At 39.9% G+C, this 19,123-nt stretch overlaps 1 protein-coding gene across 3 annotated transcripts; it reads left to right on the top strand.

Annotated features, from left to right (window-relative positions):
- The first annotated feature begins 1,776 nt into the window (after positions 1–1,776).
- Positions 1,777–18,126, top strand: aspg (asparaginase homolog (S. cerevisiae)). Of its 3 annotated transcripts, XM_067613361.1 has the most exons (18): positions 1,777–2,259; positions 3,613–3,739; positions 4,619–4,654; positions 6,581–6,692; positions 6,848–6,973; positions 7,075–7,158; positions 7,831–7,957; positions 8,073–8,185; positions 9,209–9,394; positions 9,546–9,656; positions 9,764–9,883; positions 12,831–12,926; positions 13,055–13,218; positions 14,620–14,706; positions 15,250–15,349; positions 15,449–15,514; positions 15,655–15,702; positions 16,966–18,126. In XM_067613361.1, exons 1-18 carry the CDS (start codon positions 2,043–2,045, stop codon positions 17,008–17,010), a joined length of 1,965 nt encoding a protein of 654 aa, XP_067469462.1. In that variant the 5' UTR covers positions 1,777–2,042; the 3' UTR covers positions 17,011–18,126. The 3 variants fall into 3 exon arrangements, with proteins under 3 accessions (XP_067469462.1, XP_067469463.1, XP_067469464.1); XM_067613362.1 differs by lacking the exon at positions 4,619–4,654 and having other exon boundaries at positions 1,778–2,259; XM_067613363.1 differs by lacking the exon at positions 15,655–15,702 and having other exon boundaries at positions 1,778–2,259.
- The last annotated feature ends 997 nt before the right edge of the window (positions 18,127–19,123 follow it).

The raw sequence follows: 19,123 nt of genomic DNA, 5'->3' as shown, positions 1-19,123 counted from the left end.
CATTAATCATCAACCCAATCACATTATATAAGCTACTTGGACGGATTATACATCTTTACTGCATGTCATACTCATACATAAAACATTGCCAGCATATATCTACCATTGTAGTTTTTCATGAAAAATATACTTTAGGTAAAAATAACAAAATACCATGTAAAACAGATATCTATCATATATCATGATCATTTTCTCCCCCCTTGCAAAGATCCTTGAAACTCTAGTTGACAGGCAACTATGTGCTTATTTAAACTATAACTGTATTTTACAGCAGTTAGGTTTTAGACCACATGCTGTAATACATTTACTGCCACTAAACAACATTAGACATTCACTGGATGTGAAACAGCACTGTGTTGCACTGTTTATTGAATTTTCTAAGGTGTTTGATACTGTTGACCACTGCATTCTCCTCAATAAACTACATTGTCTTGGTTTGGATGTTTCTGCTCAGAACTGCTTTCATGCATATTTATCTGACAGGACACAGACCTCTTTTGGGATATATCAGGCGGTACCATGAGTATGAGTACTATTTCCTCTCCATAAACAACATTATCTCCACCACAGACTTACAATGTCCATTTATGTGGAAGGCACAGTCTGTCAAGTTAAATCCTGATTACGATCTAATTTTCTACCCAAGCTTGTACTGAATGCTGACAGGACAAAACGTATTTTATTCTCAAGAACCCATAATTCCAGTTTGCATCAATACACTTAATGGTACTGAGATTGAAACTGTCCAGTCTTATAAATACCTGGGAATTTGGCTCATAGCAGTCTCACTTTTAAACAGCACATGGAGCAACTGGCACAGAAACTCGAGATGTCTGTCATGTCTGTCTTGAGGTCAGGAACAGTCAACCATCACGTCGACTATGCAGATCCCCTGCTGCTTTGTGCTGTTTCATTACAGGAGATAAATATAATACACATCACTTATATGAAAAAGTAGGCTGGTCTTCACTAGCAACAAGATCAACATTATTTTGTTTTTATTTATAAATGTCCCCTGCAAAAGCTGCCTCACTTCTCTTCTTCAATTCAAAACCACTGCTCACCAGACCAGATCTCAGGACTGTTTAACTACTAAATACTAAATATATTAAATAACCAGTAAATACTGATATTAGAAAGACCGCCTTCCACTGCTTTGCACCTTATAAATGGAATGAATTACAGAGGATTTGAAAACTTGAGTGCCTCATCCCACTGACTGATTTTAGACTTTTAACCCCAAATTTGTGTGCCTGTTTGTTGTATGTCTCTGTCTGTTTGCTATGCCTGGCTATACTTGTTTTCTCTCTCTCTCTGCTGTACTTAGGTCCTTCTTGCAAAAGAGATCTTGATCTCAGTGAGATTACCTGATCAAATAAAGATTATATAAAATATATAATGCAAATGACACTATATAGTACAGCTAAATTACATAACATCAATGAGTAAGCTCAACATAAGTAATTATAACTAATATTGTGATGTTATGCTTATTTTACTTACGATTTTAAAGAATTCTTCCACCCTTGTTAATTAAAATTTCACTTGACGCTGTTGCAGACAAAAATTCCAGATTTTTATTACATTCATATTATTCAAATATAACGTTGCACATAATATTATTCAAAACGGATCCCTAAAAGTTGCATTTTAAAGTTTTGGACTAACATTGATTGACATGGAGTATAAACATATTTATCGGGCTCTGGTGCAGATGGGTATTTGTTGTGACCATTGCACTTAGGCCACACCCTAATCACTGACGCCAGAGTGGACCCTCGATTGGCATGCCAAGGGCGAATTTAGAGAGACGGAAACAAAATAGGAAGAGACAAGTAAGGGATAACACCAAAATATAATTAAAACGAAAGTTCCGCCCTCCTTGTATCACATGGTTACAATGGAAGCTCTGTTTTTGCTTATAAGACCAGAGGAAAAGGTGCGGTTTATCAGGAAGCTTACAGCATTGTAAGACCATCGTGTTTTGAACACTTTCAACACGCGTGTCTAAAGGGACAGCATCGACACACTTGTAAGTCATCATGGCGGACTCCAGCACAATGACATCCCTCGCCCGGGCTTTGTCACACAACAAACTGCCAGGGGTCGACTCCGGTGATGCTTGTCCTTCGCGAAATGTTCCGTGCCGGAGGAGAATGTTAACACTCACCCCCTCGACCGAGGAGACCTGCGTCAATGAGTCGCGGGTCCTGGTGCTCAACACCGGAGGGACCATCGGGATGACAGTTCATGATGGAGGTAGTTATGACACAATTTTAACTCATGGTACTTGTATGTTTTCTGTGTTGTGGAAGCTAGAGCAACTGGTAGCTTTCTGATAGCACGTTGTTGTTAGTAGGTTGTTGCTCTCATGTTACTGCAAATATAGTGAGCCTTGCCTGTCAACAACATGCGAATGCATCCCAAAAATAGTATTGCGTGCTTAACTGAACAGCTGAAGCTATAAGAGTAAGCAAGCTCAATGAAACCACATTTTCTGAGTCCAAATGTAAACTTATCTTTAATTTAAAAAAAGACTATTATGGTCCGAAGTGACTCCCTCCACTTGTACAGCAGATGACAGCTGATTTAAGTAAATAAAATGTTACTGTACATTGCAAGCATCTGCGTCATGATGCATAACACACTCCCTCAATGAGTAACTAGATGTTGACATGAGGTATTAGGCAAGCAAGTAGTGAGGCAAAATAACATTCAAAGGTCCTACCAGCTTCACTTTTATTTGCTGGTCACATTTGTATCATTTCCTGACACCCCCCCCCCCCCCCACCTCACCACCCGCCCAATAACATTTGTTATGTTTAAAGGCCGTGGGATCAATAGTGTCATGGTCAGAGTCATGTCAGTCAGTTGTTCAGTCTGTCAGTTCAGAAGGAAAGATAGATAGATAGATAGATAGATAGATAGATAGATAGGCCTAGATAGATAGATAGATAGATTACAACTTCATAACATATGAAGATAGACTAAATAAAATATAAAACTGCAGAATAAAATAAAAAGCTGACAATAGAGACTAAAGATAGGACTATAACTTTTTCTCTAAATGTATTGAACATACTCCGTACAATGATAGTAATATAGCCTACTGTGTAGTGATATACTTTGTCTAAGGTCAGAGTGAACTATTTTAAGGACTGTTTGTCATTTTTTTAGAAATTGCACAACCAAATTTAGGAAATATCACCATAAACTGAAACATGAGCTGACTCCACTGTAGAGTTTTGATATAGGTTTATTTTGTGTGTATTTAGAGTTATGATTGCATGGTTATTTTCCCTTTTTAATGTTACACTTTACAAAATCTTCCATTCCTCCTGTCATGACTTCAGAGTGTAGGTTTCTCAGTTTCTTGTAGAACTGATGCTCACGTGGCAGTCAGCTGCAACACAACGTCTTGCATTTCTGCCAGCGTTCATTCAGAGTACACAATGCTTATTCTTACATTTACCACTAGGGTTCAGCATGAGACTGATATATGGTGTTGACATGGTGTTAAAGTCCTTGTGCAGTTCTCCAAAGTCATGATCCTTCAGGGGGAAACTATGAAATATCACAATCATATTTTTTTTCTATTACTGTAACCCACAGTGCTTGAACCAGAACCCAATGCTTTTGGGAAGGCCCTGCGCAAGCTGCCCATCTTCCACGATGAGGTGTATGCCAAGCAGACCCACATGTATGACTACTACGACCCTGAGAAAACCCTGGTCCTGCCGTAAGTGCTCCCTGCTCAGTAGGGGGGGAAAAGTACAGTAGCCTATAACTTGCTCTTAATACTCATGCAGCATGCTTTAAGTGTTTTCACTGTATATGTTATCCATATTTCATATTTCATGACTAATATATACCTAAAACCCTTTAAATGGATAAAAGTTTGCTTTACAAACAAACAAACGTTATTTAAAAGTGTCACAACCATCAATTATGTGTGTCAGCTGCCCTGGAGCTTGGATCATACGGTTAACTTTTTCCCATTGCAAACTTTCAGAATGGTTAATGTTTAATATAATTATCTGGTGCTTGAAAGATTATTATGTGAGCATCATGTAAGGGCAGTGGTGATTACACAGAGAGTGTTGCTGACTGTACTTAAGAGTTTCTGTGTAAATCAATGTAACACCAAAGGATGTTATTATATTTGTATTATTGCATGCATAATGGCATAATATCCTCACCTAATTAATTAAAGAAGCTGGGCACGTATAGTACAATTTGAATTATAGGACTACCTGCCTTAGTGAGAAAAGTGTAAAATTATTGTCCTAGAGTCCTTGAGAGATGCTTAATACGCTTAAATCATATTGACAAATGTTGTTGTTTTCAGACCATGGTGAAGAGGATTAAATCATGGATATGCCTGTGAGGCCTTTTTGTAAGGCAGGTTGGTTTTATAGGCTAAATCATGTTAGAATTGATGAACACTGCATCTTATCTTCATGAATATTAATTTTTACCCAGTTGGTATTATGGTCATCATACAGCGCACGATACACCTCCCATCTGAAAAAGCAGAAACTGAAGGAAAATGACTTACTGTCCTCTCACCATTAGCGACGGACTTAATGACTCTAAACTGCTTTTGTTGCCCTAACAGGAAGCCAACCCCCCACCCTGACCATCAATATCATAGGTAGCTGTAGTACTGGTGGCATTGTGTTTGCCTGCTCCTTGCTTGATAGTGAGGGTGTGCTTTCCTGACAGGAAGTGCATGCTGATGTGACCTTTGGCAATAGGAGTTAACACCAGGAGGGATACAGGAGCATGGGACTGTATATTGGCTGAAGTGTTTTTGGTGTCTTTTACTCTGCACTTTCTAACGTCGCCTCTGTCACCGCCAGAGTCCCTGACAGAAATGTAACCTCACTTGCTAATTTTGATACAAAGCCTTATCTTGACTGCCACTGTGAAAGTCGGAGAGGCTGCAGGGTAGTAGCATGTATGATAAAGATAATATATTCATATAACAGACAATGGTAGATGTTTTGTGAAAAGCTTGAGGTTGATGGTATATGAGCAGTTTTGGATTGGTTTGTCTGGCTTATAATGACTGTTTTAGGACTAACATTACTACAATTATTAAACCTTTGCAAAGCTTATATTAATATTAAGTTTCTACATGAATATTTGAGCATGTTTTCATTACGTTTCCTTTTAGATTTTTTTTTCTCTTAGGTGTTGAGCATGAATTATTTTTTAATATCTGCTTATCCTTGAGTTTATACAGTGTTAATATCAACTGAAGTAGGCTCATATGCAAGTCTAATGGCTGTACTGTTGATAGTGTGCCTAGCCTTTGCTGAATACTTACTTCAGAGGAGGGAATTAGTTTATTGATTTATTGAAAAGCTTTATTCATGTGATCTTGAGAGGCAACGCCACAAGGTTGTATGCCCTCCCACCTCCAACCTTCTTCTTACAACTCTTGAGTCCCCCACTACACACACACACACACACACACACACACATTCATTATTCGTAAGCTATGAGGCATCTTATCACGGGTATGCTAATGTGTAGCTTTGCTACACCTTAGGGTACACTGCCAGATAGATGAATAATTGGTGATTTGAATAGTTTTCTTCTTGTGGCACTTTGGCTTCAAGATTATCAACAACATATGTTATAGGGCCGTGTGTGTGGACTTAAGGCTAATTAGAAGAGGACCCCTGGTTGGGTGGACTGGGGCTCTCTTGCTCTTTCCCCTGCTGTTCCATTCAGCTCATATCTCCATGTTAGAATGCTGGCCTATGGTAATGTGGGGGGTGTCCCACTCTGTTTCTTTAAAAGGGAGATTAAAAGGAAAATCTTTCCATGGCTGTTTAGCCAGTCACGCTGCCTTATACGGAGTGTTGCAGGTGGGGCCACGGGGCGACCGAGTTAAACTCCACTTAGAGGCAACATAAATATGTATACATGCACCCCCTCCCACCGCCCTCCTGTAGTTGGAATGAAAAAGAAACATGGGCCTTTGCCCTAACCTGAAACAACTTGCCAAAAAGGCCCAGATATATCAAATCAGCCACCTTATGTCCTTCAGCTCTGCCTTCATTTTTCACTACACAGTGGTAAATTCTCACAGAACATTAAGGCTTTTCCATGGAAAATAAAAGTGCCTACTTTGAAAGTACTGCTCTCTAACAATACGCACTGCCATGCCCCTCCCTCTTTACACTTCCAAAGGTCTCTCTCTGTCTGGAACAGGTTTTGGCACCCTGCTGTCAAGACAGAAGGCTCAGCTAAATAGTGTTTGTCTCGCTTCATAAAGTCCTCTTGGTTTTTAGCGTTCCCCTACCCTTCTTTAAACTCACATCTCAGATTTAATCAGCACTTGATCCAACTTTGTTAAATGAGCACAATGAAGACAAATAATCATTTGTCACAATGAAGTCGATAAACATTCGTTTAACCATGTGTTTGATGTGTTTTGGAGTGAATTAATGCACTTGCGGTGAATGAAACCACTGATTAATAACTGGTTGTTTTGGTTTTTGTAAATATGATGATTCAGTTTGTGTATGTGATGACTGAAACTCATAGATCAACTTTTCTCTTTCAGGATGACTAAAGAGAAGAAGAGGATCATCTATACTATTGAAGACTCCGAACCTTTGCTGGACTCCTCCAATATGAACCCAGAAGATTGGGCTAAAATTGGAAGGGACATTGAGGTACTTGCTGCTGGATTCCTTTCATGTTTAGGTTTTGAGTTCATTCCATATCTGTAACACTGATAAGCAACACATAATTTATGCTTTTAAAAACCAAGCATCAGAATTAAAAAACTGTCACAGTTGATGGTGTATGAATTTCTATTAAATCCCAGAAATACTATGAAGACTATGACGGCTTTGTGGTCCTTCATGGCACAGACACCATGGCTTACACGGCCTCTGCCCTGTCCTTCATGTGTGAACATCTGGGCAAACCAGTCATTCTCACCGGCGCACAGGTAAGAGCTGCTGTCTTCAGAAGTCTAAACAAGGCAAAAGTGCATCTGCAGCATTTTAAATATTCACTGCCCTCTTAAGATAAGACGTTTTTTCTTCTCAGGTGCCTATCTATGAGTTGATAAATGATGGCAGAGACAACCTGCTGGGGGCGCTGGTGATTGCTGGCCAATATGTTATTCCTGAGGTGAGGACACAGATACACTACTCACAAATATGATATGAGATACATGTTATGTATCAGCCTCAAAGAAGAAAAGGGAGGATGTGTTGTACTTGTGAATGTGAGAGAAACAAATTAAATGTAGAGTCTGAGACTCTCGAGCTTCCCTTTTATTACTATCAAGACTTTTTGTGTGTGTGTGGGAGATAAGTGGTAAATTAAATGAATCATCAATTAATTGATAAATTAGAATAAGTAACCCTGTAGTATTACAAACCTACTGTATATATTTGGTAATGTATTGAGAAAATACGCTGTGTTCTGCAAAGACAGCTGTGAGCACTGTTGGCACGCAAAAAGGTAACAAAAGCTCCCCTAAACGGCTCGTCTGATGAGAATGTTTTCTAACGACAGTGAGATGTGTTTCGCAATACTGAGCAACAATTACCAGAACAGGAAGAACACACAACAGTCTCATCTATGTCTGTATGGCTGAATGGCAGTAAAAATTGCATCCATTGTACATACCGTAATTACTTTTGCTTAAACAAATGCCATTTTTAGATCCATGTGCGCAGGTGTCCAGGTTCATGTACAGCACATGTGTCCATACGTTCTGCAGCGTTAAAGGGATTTTCATTTGTACAAGAGCAAATGCACTGAATAAAATATAACATGGTGTCTCTGTCTATTCAGGTGTGCTTGTACTTCTACAACAAACTCTACAGAGGGAATCGTGTGACCAAGGTGGATGCTGGGAGTTACCATGCATTCACCTCTCCTAACTTGGGTCCTCTGGCCACCACTGAGGTGGATATTACAAGTAAGCCAGTGGTGTAAAGGGGTTGTCTTGTGTAGTAAAGAACAATAAAATAAAATAGAAGAGTCTTTTTTTTTTCTTCTTTTTTTAAAATCTGTCTACTTCTACCTTCCTGTAGTTAACTGGGACTCAGTGTGGAGGTCAGGCACCACAACAAAGTTTCGAGTCAGCACTGAACTGGACCTGAACGTGGGCCTGCTCAGGCTGTTTCCAGGAATCACTACTGAAACTGTAAGTTGCTTTATGAATTATGTCTATCTCTTTTCAGCTAATGGCCTTTCATTATTAATGGGTAATTACATCAGGGGGAGTAAAAAAAACAAAAAAAACATGGTGTAAATATTTTAGCCAAGAATGTTGTAATGAGCTTTCCTTCTCAGACTGTTACAGTGTCATTAAAGATGTGTTCTTTGAAGGTGACAGACTGCTCAATAGCTGTTGTTTTCTCTAACTTCAATAAAATATAGTTAACTTTAATCTAATTGTGCTATTATCCGTCTTCCGTTACTTTCCTGGTCATGTAAACTGCCATCGAAGCTCAGCCTGGAGAAAGATGAGATGGAGTTATGGGCCATGACCAATCACCCTGTAAAGAGGGGGGGATTGGCATAGATGCTGTAACATTTAGCAGCACCTCCCCCTCTCCAGAGGCTGCAGGGAGAGTGACTTTACTGTCTCAATCTGCTCCCACTGCCCAGCTTGGCTATCAAGACTTCCTTAGAGCCTTTTACTGCCTTTATGAGGCAACGTTTTGATTAGGCTCCTGGCTCTTGTGTGCTCACTGCCTGTCTCTGAGAGCTTCATTGGTAATCTGCGTCAAACATTTCTTGACAAAGTGCTTATCACATCAAAAAATACTGACTGAACCTGGCACTTTTAATGATACCTTCTTCTCACATTTCATGGTAACTGCCTTGTTCTTGCCAAATGACGTTATGCTTGCTAACACCTTCAGATTAATTGCTCTCCTTCCTGCCATTTCAGTCATCTGCCATTCTAGTCATATGCCATGGCTAATGATGTGGTATAGGGCTTCCCAGTGCCAGCCAACCAGCAACTGAGATACTGGATTGCATAGATGACACCAGATGGGCTTTTAGGAGAGTGGATGGTCTCATGCTTTGGAGGGCTGCAGGAAAAATAACGTGGAATACTAATTCCTCAATCTTGATTTTACGCAGTTGGGCAGCCACTTCAGTTGGCCATAAATTTGGAGTTTTTGTGATGCAAAACTGTGCTCATGTCTGTGTCCAGGTGAAGGCTTTTCTGAAGCATCCCATGAAGGGTGTGGTCCTGGAGACCTACGGCAGTGGAAATGCTCCTGATAAGCGCGCTGACCTCTTAGAGGAGTTGAGGAAGGCCACTGAGTCAGGCGTCATCATCATAAACTGCACCCAGTGTCTAAAGGGGACTGTGTCTGCTTCTTACGCCACTGGCATGGTTGGTTGTGTCACATGCTCGTCAATCATGACCTTTTCCTTCGACATTTTGTAGATGATAAATTTCCCAATTTAAAAAAAAAAAAAATGCTGAGACTCAAGACTCAAGAGAGACGAAATCAATCTAATCACTTGTCCCTATGATTCCTCAGGCGTTGAAGAAAGTGGGGCTGATAGCTGGTGGTGACATGACTCCAGAGGCCGCCCTTACAAAGCTGTCCTATGTATTGGCCAAAAAGACTGATCTAGATACCCAGAAAAAGGTTGGTGTCTGCATTCATAGGTGATGTCATTCTCCACATAGACAATAGTAAACATAGGAAAAGTGAAGTAAAAGTGTGTTTGTGTGTGTTTGTGTGACACTGTCCAGATGATGGCTCAGAACCTGCGAGGTGAGATGAATGCTGACTTAGCGGGAGCCAAGCTGTCCCTGGCTGACAGCCGTTTCATCCAGGTCATCGGCAAGTCTCTGAGCATCAGCTGCAAAGAGGTGAGGGCTAACACTTCAAACATACACAGACTGAAATCACTTTGCCAACCAAACAACTATTAGGATTTTTGAAACAGGTTCTTGTCGCTCTGCCTCATCTGACAAGGCAATTAAGTTTTGCATAAAAGTCAAGACGTTTTTGAGAATGGTGTCATGATGAGACCCGTACACTCAATGTTCAAAGTTTATCCCAGAAATGTATTTAAAATGTAAAGCATTTCATTTCATTTTCAGACATGTTTTGGTATTCATCCACTGGATTAAAACACTATACACTTCACCTAAGGCCACAGTTATCACAAACGGGATCACTTCACCAAGCTTCACACTCTAACAGGGAACCAGACAAGGATGTCCACTCTCTCCATCTCTATTTGCAGTTTTCATCGAACCACTTGCCACAGCCATACGACAAAACAATAAAATCAAAGGAATACAATATACTAACTCAGAACACAAGCTTAGCTTATATGCAGATGATTTATTACTACACCTACAAGATCCTTTCACATCATTACAAGAAACATTCAAAATAATCAACAACTTCTCCTCAATCTCACACTATAAAATAAACTGGAAGAAATCCACTATTCTACCTTTGACCGCAAATGCCTGGGATTCTGCAGCCCAAGATCCCTCTCTCCCACTCCACATTGGTAATATCAAATACTTAGGCATTAATATTTCCTCCAGACTGTCAGAGTTGTTTAACCTCAACTACACCCCTCTGCTGAAAAACATAGAGGATGATTTTAAACGCTGGACCAAGTTACCACCTACTCTTATTGGACGCATTGCAACAGTTAAAATGAAAACCCTCCCACAAATCAACTACCTATTTTCATTACTTCCCATTACCCCCACTGACAACTGGTTTCAAACTTTAAACTCTTTAACAACTCAATTCTACTGGAAAAATAAAAAACCAAGAATCTCACTTTCAACATTACAGAGCACAAAATCACAGGGCGGCCTTGAAGCACCAAACTTCCTTCAATACTTCTTATCAAATCAACTACAATATTTACTCAAATGGATCCATAAAGATAATTACAGTACACCATGGTTACAAAATCAAACCACTTCACTCACAGACCTCCCATTCCTACCACAATCAATCAAGAAACAAGATTACTACAAGAACATCACAATCTCCTCAACTCTGACAGCCTGGTGGAAAGCCCACAAAATCACCAAATCATCACTGGCACCATGAAGGTTCACCCCGATTTGGCACAATCCGGACTTCCAACTGTACAACACTTCTGTTCACTTTCCATCATGGCACCAAAAAGGATTCACTCACCTCCATCACTTATTTGAAAATAACCAGTTCATATCATTCAATACACTTATCCAGAGGTATGGGGTTGGGAGAGACCAATTCCTGCAATATCAACAACTAAAATCTATTATTAAATCCAAAATCAACATATCTAATAACACATTACAGCCTTCCAAATTAAGCGAAGAAATCTTTAAAATTACAAACCCATAAAGAATAATTTCAAAAATTTACAAACTTCTTTCATTGACAGACACCTCCATAACACTCCCAACCACAAAATGGGAAAAGGACCTGGCTCTATCTCCCAACCCCGATTTCTGGATACAAATCAATAAAAACATCTTCTCCATGACTACCAATACAAATTTACAACTAATACAATATAAAACCATACACAGAATACACATCACTCAAGGAAAATTTTTTAAATGGGATTGATCGATACAGATATCTGTTCACAATGCACCTTGGGTCACATAGATGATTATTTTCATGCCACTTGGTCTTGCCAGCCAGTTTTTTCATTTTGGATAACAGTCACAGAAAAACTATCGAGTATCTTGGGCTGCAGAATCTCAGCATCCCCATCGCTCTGCTTGCTGGGAGACTTGACACATATCACAATCCCAACTAAACACAAAAACTCGTTATTGATTTCTCTAACTATCGCCAAGATCGGGGGGGGGCGCCCGCCTCTCCCGACTCCTTGCCCTCCGGTGGTATAGCCGCGGTCCTTGGTGAGAGCAGCCGAAGGTTACTGGCTGTGGTACCTCTTCCCCTACCCCTCTTATAGCAAAAAAAACAAAACAAACAAACAAAAAAATCTATGGTCACCTTCCACTGGACAAACTCTCTCCCAAAGGGTCTGAGGGTGGTCCAGCTGGACTAGGTTTGGACCGTCTCCAAAACAGAACCGCAAACAAACAAACAACAAAAGACAGAGAAGGGGAAAAGGGGAAAAGAAGCAAAACAAACAAATATTACAGGAGGAATACCCCTTAGCTGGTCTCAGCTGGTCTGATCCCTGAGCTGTAGCGGTGTTGCTGGGGGGGCTGGCTGTCGTGTGGGAGGGTGATAGTGGCCTCCCCTCCTTGGGCTCTGTGTGTTTGGCTCCACCCCCCATAGCCATATTAAATTAATTTAATTGATATACACTCAAATAGATATAAATTGATATAAATTAATATAAATAGCTAATTATTTAACCCATTTCACTGTTATTGTGGCTGCCTCTGCCGCTGCTGCCGCCACAGCATACTATCAAACAAGACTATTATCATTATTACATTATATTGCTGTATTGTTATTATTATCATTATTATTATAATAATTATCGACGCTCTCACTTGTTCTTTCCTCCCCTCCTCTCTCTCTCTCTTCTTTTCTCACTTTCATTCACTCACCCCCCCTTCCCCTTCCCCACAATCAATCCATATTGCTTAGTTGCTTTCTACATTTACTATCTTTTTCATTGTAATATGATTTTGTCATTGCTGTTGTTTGTCATTATTTTTGTTTGTCTATTTGCTTGATTTGTCTTTTTTTTGTTGTTTTGTTTTTGTTTTTTTTCCACTATGTCTTGTCAACAGTATCACCAAAAAAAAAAAAAGACATGTTTTGGTATCAGTATTATTGATTTAAAGCCTGTGGTGTCTACAGCAACTGGAAGCCATCCGCGATGCCTTGACTCCTACGCTGGCATGTGCTGCCTCAAAGATTGGAGACATAGAGGCCTTGGATGCTCTAAAAGAAATGGTAACACACACACACACAAGCATTATTATAGTGTACGCTGCCTATGAGACATGTTCATGATGCACCAGGTGACGAACTGTGTAATGTAACTGATATCTTCCTGTTTTCCTTGTTTTCCTTTGGCACAGGGCAGTAACTTGTGTCTGGAAGACTATGATGGACGTACACCCCTTCACATTGCCGCCTGTGAGGGCCACCTCAAAGTAGTGCAGTACCTACTAGAACATGGAGCTACAGTCCATGCTAAAGATCGCTATGGAGACACACCCCTCTGCAATGCTGTGCGCTTCAGGTAAGACTCACCTCATTTGAAACAATAAGAGCTGTTTGTTTTTCATCTGTCTGTTTTAAAGTAATAACGGCATTTTATGAAGTTGTAAGCACAACATTAAAAATCCCCCTTTTGGTCATTAGCAACCACTTTTTCTTGAAAACATGTTGCTAATAGCTACTTTACAGGAGACTTCAGTAAATGAGCTGCTGCAAGGTAGGAAATCTGGCTCTGTTTAGATGACAGGAAGGGAGCAGCGGCTGTCGGGGTGGAAGGGGGGGGGGGGTTGAACCAGGGGAGCAACCGGTAATGGAGTTTAGAGGCCAGGCAATAATTATACGCTAATTAGGCTAATTGTCATCTGACACTTTAGTCAGTGTTTATTTTTACCGAAGCCGTTTTTAAATTTTTTGTCATTCTCTGACATTGCTCTAAACGTCTATCTGGGAAAAGTCGCGCTTAACGTTGCTGTGTTAGTGCTATATTGAGCCCCAGGGTGAAAACGTTGTGTGTCGAAGACTTGACAAATGGCTGTTGTCCTATTTTGACGGTTGGCACTGCAAGTATAGACTTGTCTCCCTTTGTGATGGTAGAGGGATGCAATGGAGCAGTAACAACTGTCGTTACACATCCTACACATATGCTACACAACTTGCCTCGCTATGCCTTACCTGAATGTATTTAAAGTAGACACAAAGTAATAGAACTGGAGTTTTGAGTTGCTTTCAGGATGCCAGCGTTTCTCATGCACCTTGAATGTCACCGGCATTTCACAGTGCTCTACAGCCTAATGCCCATATAAGGAATGGCAGCGAGAGTCAAGAGAAGGGTTCAAGAACAAAAGTGGGGAGTGTCCTCAAAACCAGTCCTACCAGCCTGCTCCCAGTTTCACAGATGAGAGATACTGGCTTCTTAACACTCAACAGGAATTCTCTTAAGTACTCTTTAATAGTTTCTTAGGTCCACATACCTGTCTGTAGGTCCACATACCTGTAAACAATTAACTGTCAAATTGAACTCTTTCCGGTAATTTACCTTATTACGCAGCAAGCACAGCTCTTATTTATGTGTGGACAGTTTTTGGCCTTATGGTTTCTTGTTTATTTTTTTGTCACTGCAAATGTCACTGCAGGTGACTCCTGTGTGGGCGGTTCATTGCGGGGGATAAGGAACTTGTTCTTACTTGTCAAACGACAACCACTGCCACACTGCCTCTTTCAACAAGACATTTATATGTTTAGAATTGACAAAATCAAATTCAAGAGTTTAAAATCATCATGTATGCCCTCAAACAGTTTCTTATACCTATTAAGGAATCATCAGTTTGTGTTTTAGCTTATTTTTAACTTAGTGGTACTCTGATACTACTTATATATTATATTGTGAAAGTTATAAAATCCTATTGCATGTTGTCTATTTTAGGCGCAAGGAAGTGGTGAAGCTGCTGAGAAAGACTGGAGCCCACCTCTCCAAAGACGAGATAGAGGAAGCAGGAACAGAACTGTGCAGGTAAAACACACAAAAAACATGCCTTCAAACAATTGCACACATAAACAGTCACAAATTTCTTGGTCGTTCAGCCATCCCTAGTGACCCATGCCACATAGTTGCCACAGGTACAACCAGTTGTCTCACTGTTACACAAACTGTAGGAATGCTCCCTGGCTGCATAGCTTTGGATCTCTTCTGCATCTCTAGTGCCGGCGTCTGTACGACACACTGGCTTGCCCCTGTTATTTATCTGCCTGAGACACTCTACAGGTTTTGTCAAGAGAGTTTCAATACACAGTTTCAGAAACATGCCTTTCAGTAAGGTTCAATAAGCGAGGCTTGTGGCGCTATTAAAGTAAAACAAAAGGCAGCAACTTGCTGAAAACATCTGTGAGTCATGAACGTTATTGATTTATTGCCTTGATGGGCTTGCCCAGTTTCTGAAAAGCGTGTTTACACAATCCGTCCTTCACCCGGTGTCTGTCGGTGCTTGTGCTGTTAATATGATTTTTAGAAACAGAGCCCTTTACTGTAATAACGCTGTCAATTTCTGTGTGTTAGCCTGGCAGCTAGTGGTGACCGGGAGGGCCTGGAGATATGGAGTCTCGCTGGAGCGGACCTGAATAAACCAGGCTATGACAGGCAGACAGCACGTCAAGTGGTGGGTTCTACTGGGCAACATACTCCACTAAAATAACACTTTCTGATTGTTAGAATCACACTCTTATTCATTATTTTTCTCATCCTTCTCCTGTCCCAGGCCAAGGCTGTTGGCAAACCTGAAATGGAGACATTTTTAGCCCAGCTCATAGAGAACCAACCCAAGGTAATCGCTGTTATCTGTTCTAGCTACTTTCTATCTCTTTATTTCATGACAAACAGCCTCTACTTAATATGCATGCTAGTGTAACTGTAATTCTGTCTGTAATTGCCTCTCAATTACATGTTTTCCTTGTTTAATTTCAGACAGTATTTGCTGAATTTAATGATTATGATGAATATGATGATGATGAGGTAAATGAGGTGTAGTGAATGTGTGTGTTTCCCACATTTAGCATGAGATCCCCCTTAGCGTGGCTGCTATGGCTCCCCCTTTTTTGTTTCTGTACATCACAGCATGCCCATTATCCACCCATCCTTTTTTTACCCACTTATCCTGCTCAGTGTAGTGAGTTGTGAATCCCAGCATGCATTGCACAAAGAGGCAGGGTGTATCTGGTCAGCTTACCAGTATATCATAGGGCTAAAACATAATAATATTAACAATAATACAATACAACAACACAAGCAAATGCTAGTCAATCTAGTCAATTTTAAGTATGCAGTTCACCCAACACCTAGTGGGAAACCATGCAGACAGTAAGAGAACTTGAAACTCCACACAGGAAAGAAAAAATATAGTTTTTTTTATTATTGAAATATTTCATATACCACTGTAAAAACACATAAACACTATCATAAATGTGTTTTTAGTAGAGCTAAAAAAATATTAATAGATTCATTGATTGACAGAAAATGAATCTGGAACACTTTTAATAATCATTTAATCATTTATCAAGCAAAAATGCCTGTAACTTTACTTCCAACTTCTTCAAATTTGCTGCTTTTCTGTTATTTATTTATTATTTTATGTATGAAATACATTTTTTATGAAAGATTTAAGTATTTGATATGTACACAAAGACATTCACATGTCAAAAGACACACTTTTATTGACATATACTCATACTAAATACATACATATACTAAGTAAATCCTTGTGTAGGAGAGGTAGGAAGCTAAAAGCTTATACAAAGACCTCTCCTTAAAAAACTCCAGCCAACACAGACAGAATTACTTTAAATAAAAGAGAAAAGGCTAAAAAGTAAAGAGAAAAACAATTATTTCTCATTCCAGTTGTTCAACAGTCAACACTGTATATTAGAAGATAATCAAACAATCTAAAAAGTAATCATCGGATTAATTGATAATTAATAAATAATTGTGGGTGGCTCTAGTTTTTAGAATTTGAGCTGAGCATGCCTCGGACCTTCCTGCTTTTAATCTGTATCAGAGAAAATCTGATCATTTGTGATGGCTTTGGTGCCTGCCCACAAATGCCTGAGAATCCTGAACCTGTGCAGCCTGCTTTACACTAGTGTGTGTGTGTGTGTGTGTGTGTGTGTGTGTGTGTGTTTGTGCTTTCGTTTTTGTGTGAACACTGGTAGTCAAGAGTGTTGAAACACCTCTCACCTCCCCAGTGCTTCATGTTAATCAGTCTTATCATTTCTGTTGCAGAGCGGCGGAGTCATCGAGTTCTCCGCCACTCCGTCAGGAATGTGAGCCGACTTCTACTTCAGCCGACGGGAATCGTCCACTTCCTCCCAAGCTGTCCTCGTCACACCGCCTGCTGTTAAAATTCATAAAGCTGCTCTCATTTTGAATGTCTGCATAATGCTTGCATTTACATATTGTTAAAAGCCATAACTGCATATAGTCTTTCCCTCCAAATCCACTCATAGCACAACATTGTGTAACCGCTGCCTTGAGTGCACAGTGAGGCAGATGTATATGTTTGATTGTTGCACAATATTTTATCTGTGTGTTTTAATCAAATGCTTTTATTTCTCTGTATGAGCACCACAGGCTCACTTAATGGGATTAATTTAGGGAATAAGGGCGAACGTCACCCAAACATTTTTAAGATGGAGAGCACTGAAACCTCCCATTGCTCCTTCAGCACTGAAGAACGGTGGTTAAAGCTTTTTTATATCAAAATAGTTGCTGTATGGTACCATTACTGTTTGTCTCTATATAGCAATATATAGAGACAAACATTTTATAGTGAGATGCTGGAAAGTATCATGTAAACTAATGAAAATAAGATTATTATCTGGAAAGTTATCAAACTGTTGCACTCATCCACTTTGTCGAAAGCACAGAAATGTTCTTTTTCCTTCTGCTAAACGGGCATTACAAAAACCTACAGTTACCTCTCAGACTAATCCATCCTGTTCTTTGTACTGACTGTCAGGCTGGAAGAGTGACATATCTGTCACTTTGAAATGGAAAAAAGGGAAATTCAGACTATGCCACATAAAGACTGAAACCTGCCACAGTTTTTGTGTTCTGTCTTTTTAATTTGAATATCTTAAATAATTTGCTTGGATGATGATTGCATGCGCTTTACTTATCTTTGTTCTGCAACAAGTAAAAGGTCTTAAAACACTGATTCTCTTGATTGATATAGTTATTACTTTCTGAACCAATCAAGATCAGATTTTTTTTACACACTTTGAATGGTATCACCTGTAAAGGAATATTCCTTTTTCTGTGATTATATGTGACTTTTAAGTGCAAACAAATCTTAATGTTTTTCCCCCCAATGCTGTTATTATCCCACTGTTGTATTCAAAAAATGCAAGAAGCAACACAAATAAACCTCATGATTCAAAACAATGTCTCCTCTTGATTTCTTACTATGTTGCACCAAAACCCCTGAAACTCATGAAACTGTACATATGCAGCTCCTGGCTAAAGATTCCACTGCAATTTCAGATTTGACATGATTTTCTGTACCTATGAATTGATGCACGTCTACCCAATTGTTGGAGGTCATTTTTATTAGTGTGCAGTGTGTTTTTGTGTCCTCTAAAGAAATGTGTTCTGAATAATAATTGGATTCATGTTGACGGCATTATGCTTAAAGGAGAAATACTGCATCAAACCTATATGTAGAGCTCGCCCAACACCATTCAATGTATGCTGAGACTGTGATTTAAATGAAGAATTTAACCAGAAATAAGACAAGCGCAAAGATAAAGTTTTAGATGCCCATTTGACTTCTCAGCCTGTAGAGGCTGGTATTTGCTATCTCTGTCTTGAGGGCGGCTGCCCCGTCGTGCTCCTTGCTGGTGGAACCCAGCTCATCCGGTTGAACCAGCATGGGCCTCATTCCTCTCTGAATGAGAGGCTTGTATGAACCAAGCCCCCAAACACTATATAAAGAGCTCTACCGCAGTGTAGTCACTCAGTGTGAGCACGGACACCAAAGGAAACACCGTCGCAAGGACAGAGCTCACCTTCTCCAGGTAAGCGCTCTTGACGCATGAGCCTGTTGTGCCCTCTGCTCGCTTTTGCGCAATTTATTCAGCAGCAGGCCGAGGCTCTAAAACCTGTCGCGGTGACACGTTTACTTGTGTCTTTATCAAACAGATCATCTCCGAATCTAATTGTAGCTGCTGTTTTTTTCCTTTCACTAGTGGAAGCAACTATTAAGAGGACGGATTTTGCCCTGAAGAAGTGTGTGGTCTCCCTGATTAAGTGGTTCTCAACAGTTCAACAGTTCTTTGACAAAATTGTGAAATGTTTAGGACCACTTGACCAGTCAGACAAATGCTGCCAACTTGGGAAAAATGCTGCCTTTGAATGGACCTTTGAATGGACCAAGCATCTC

Source organism: Thunnus thynnus, chromosome 16 (genome assembly GCF_963924715.1).
Source record: "Thunnus thynnus chromosome 16, fThuThy2.1, whole genome shotgun sequence".
Classification (NCBI taxonomy): domain Eukaryota; kingdom Metazoa; phylum Chordata; class Actinopteri; order Scombriformes; family Scombridae; genus Thunnus; species Thunnus thynnus.
The sequence above is the reverse complement of the archived record's forward strand: the minus strand, read 5'-3'. Positions and strand labels throughout refer to the sequence as shown.

Excerpts from the sequence above, each read along its gene's own strand:
- aspg (XM_067613361.1), top strand. The coding sequence starts at position 2,043 with ATGGCGGACTCCAGCACAATGACATCCCTCGCCCGGGCTTTGTCACAC. Across the intron at positions 9,884-12,830 it reads TGAGCATCAGCTGCAAAGAG|CAACTGGAAGCCATCCGCGA; the intron begins GTGAGGGCTAAC and ends TGGTGTCTACAG. Across the intron at positions 14,707-15,249 it reads GCAGGAACAGAACTGTGCAG|CCTGGCAGCTAGTGGTGACC; the intron begins GTAAAACACACA and ends TCTGTGTGTTAG.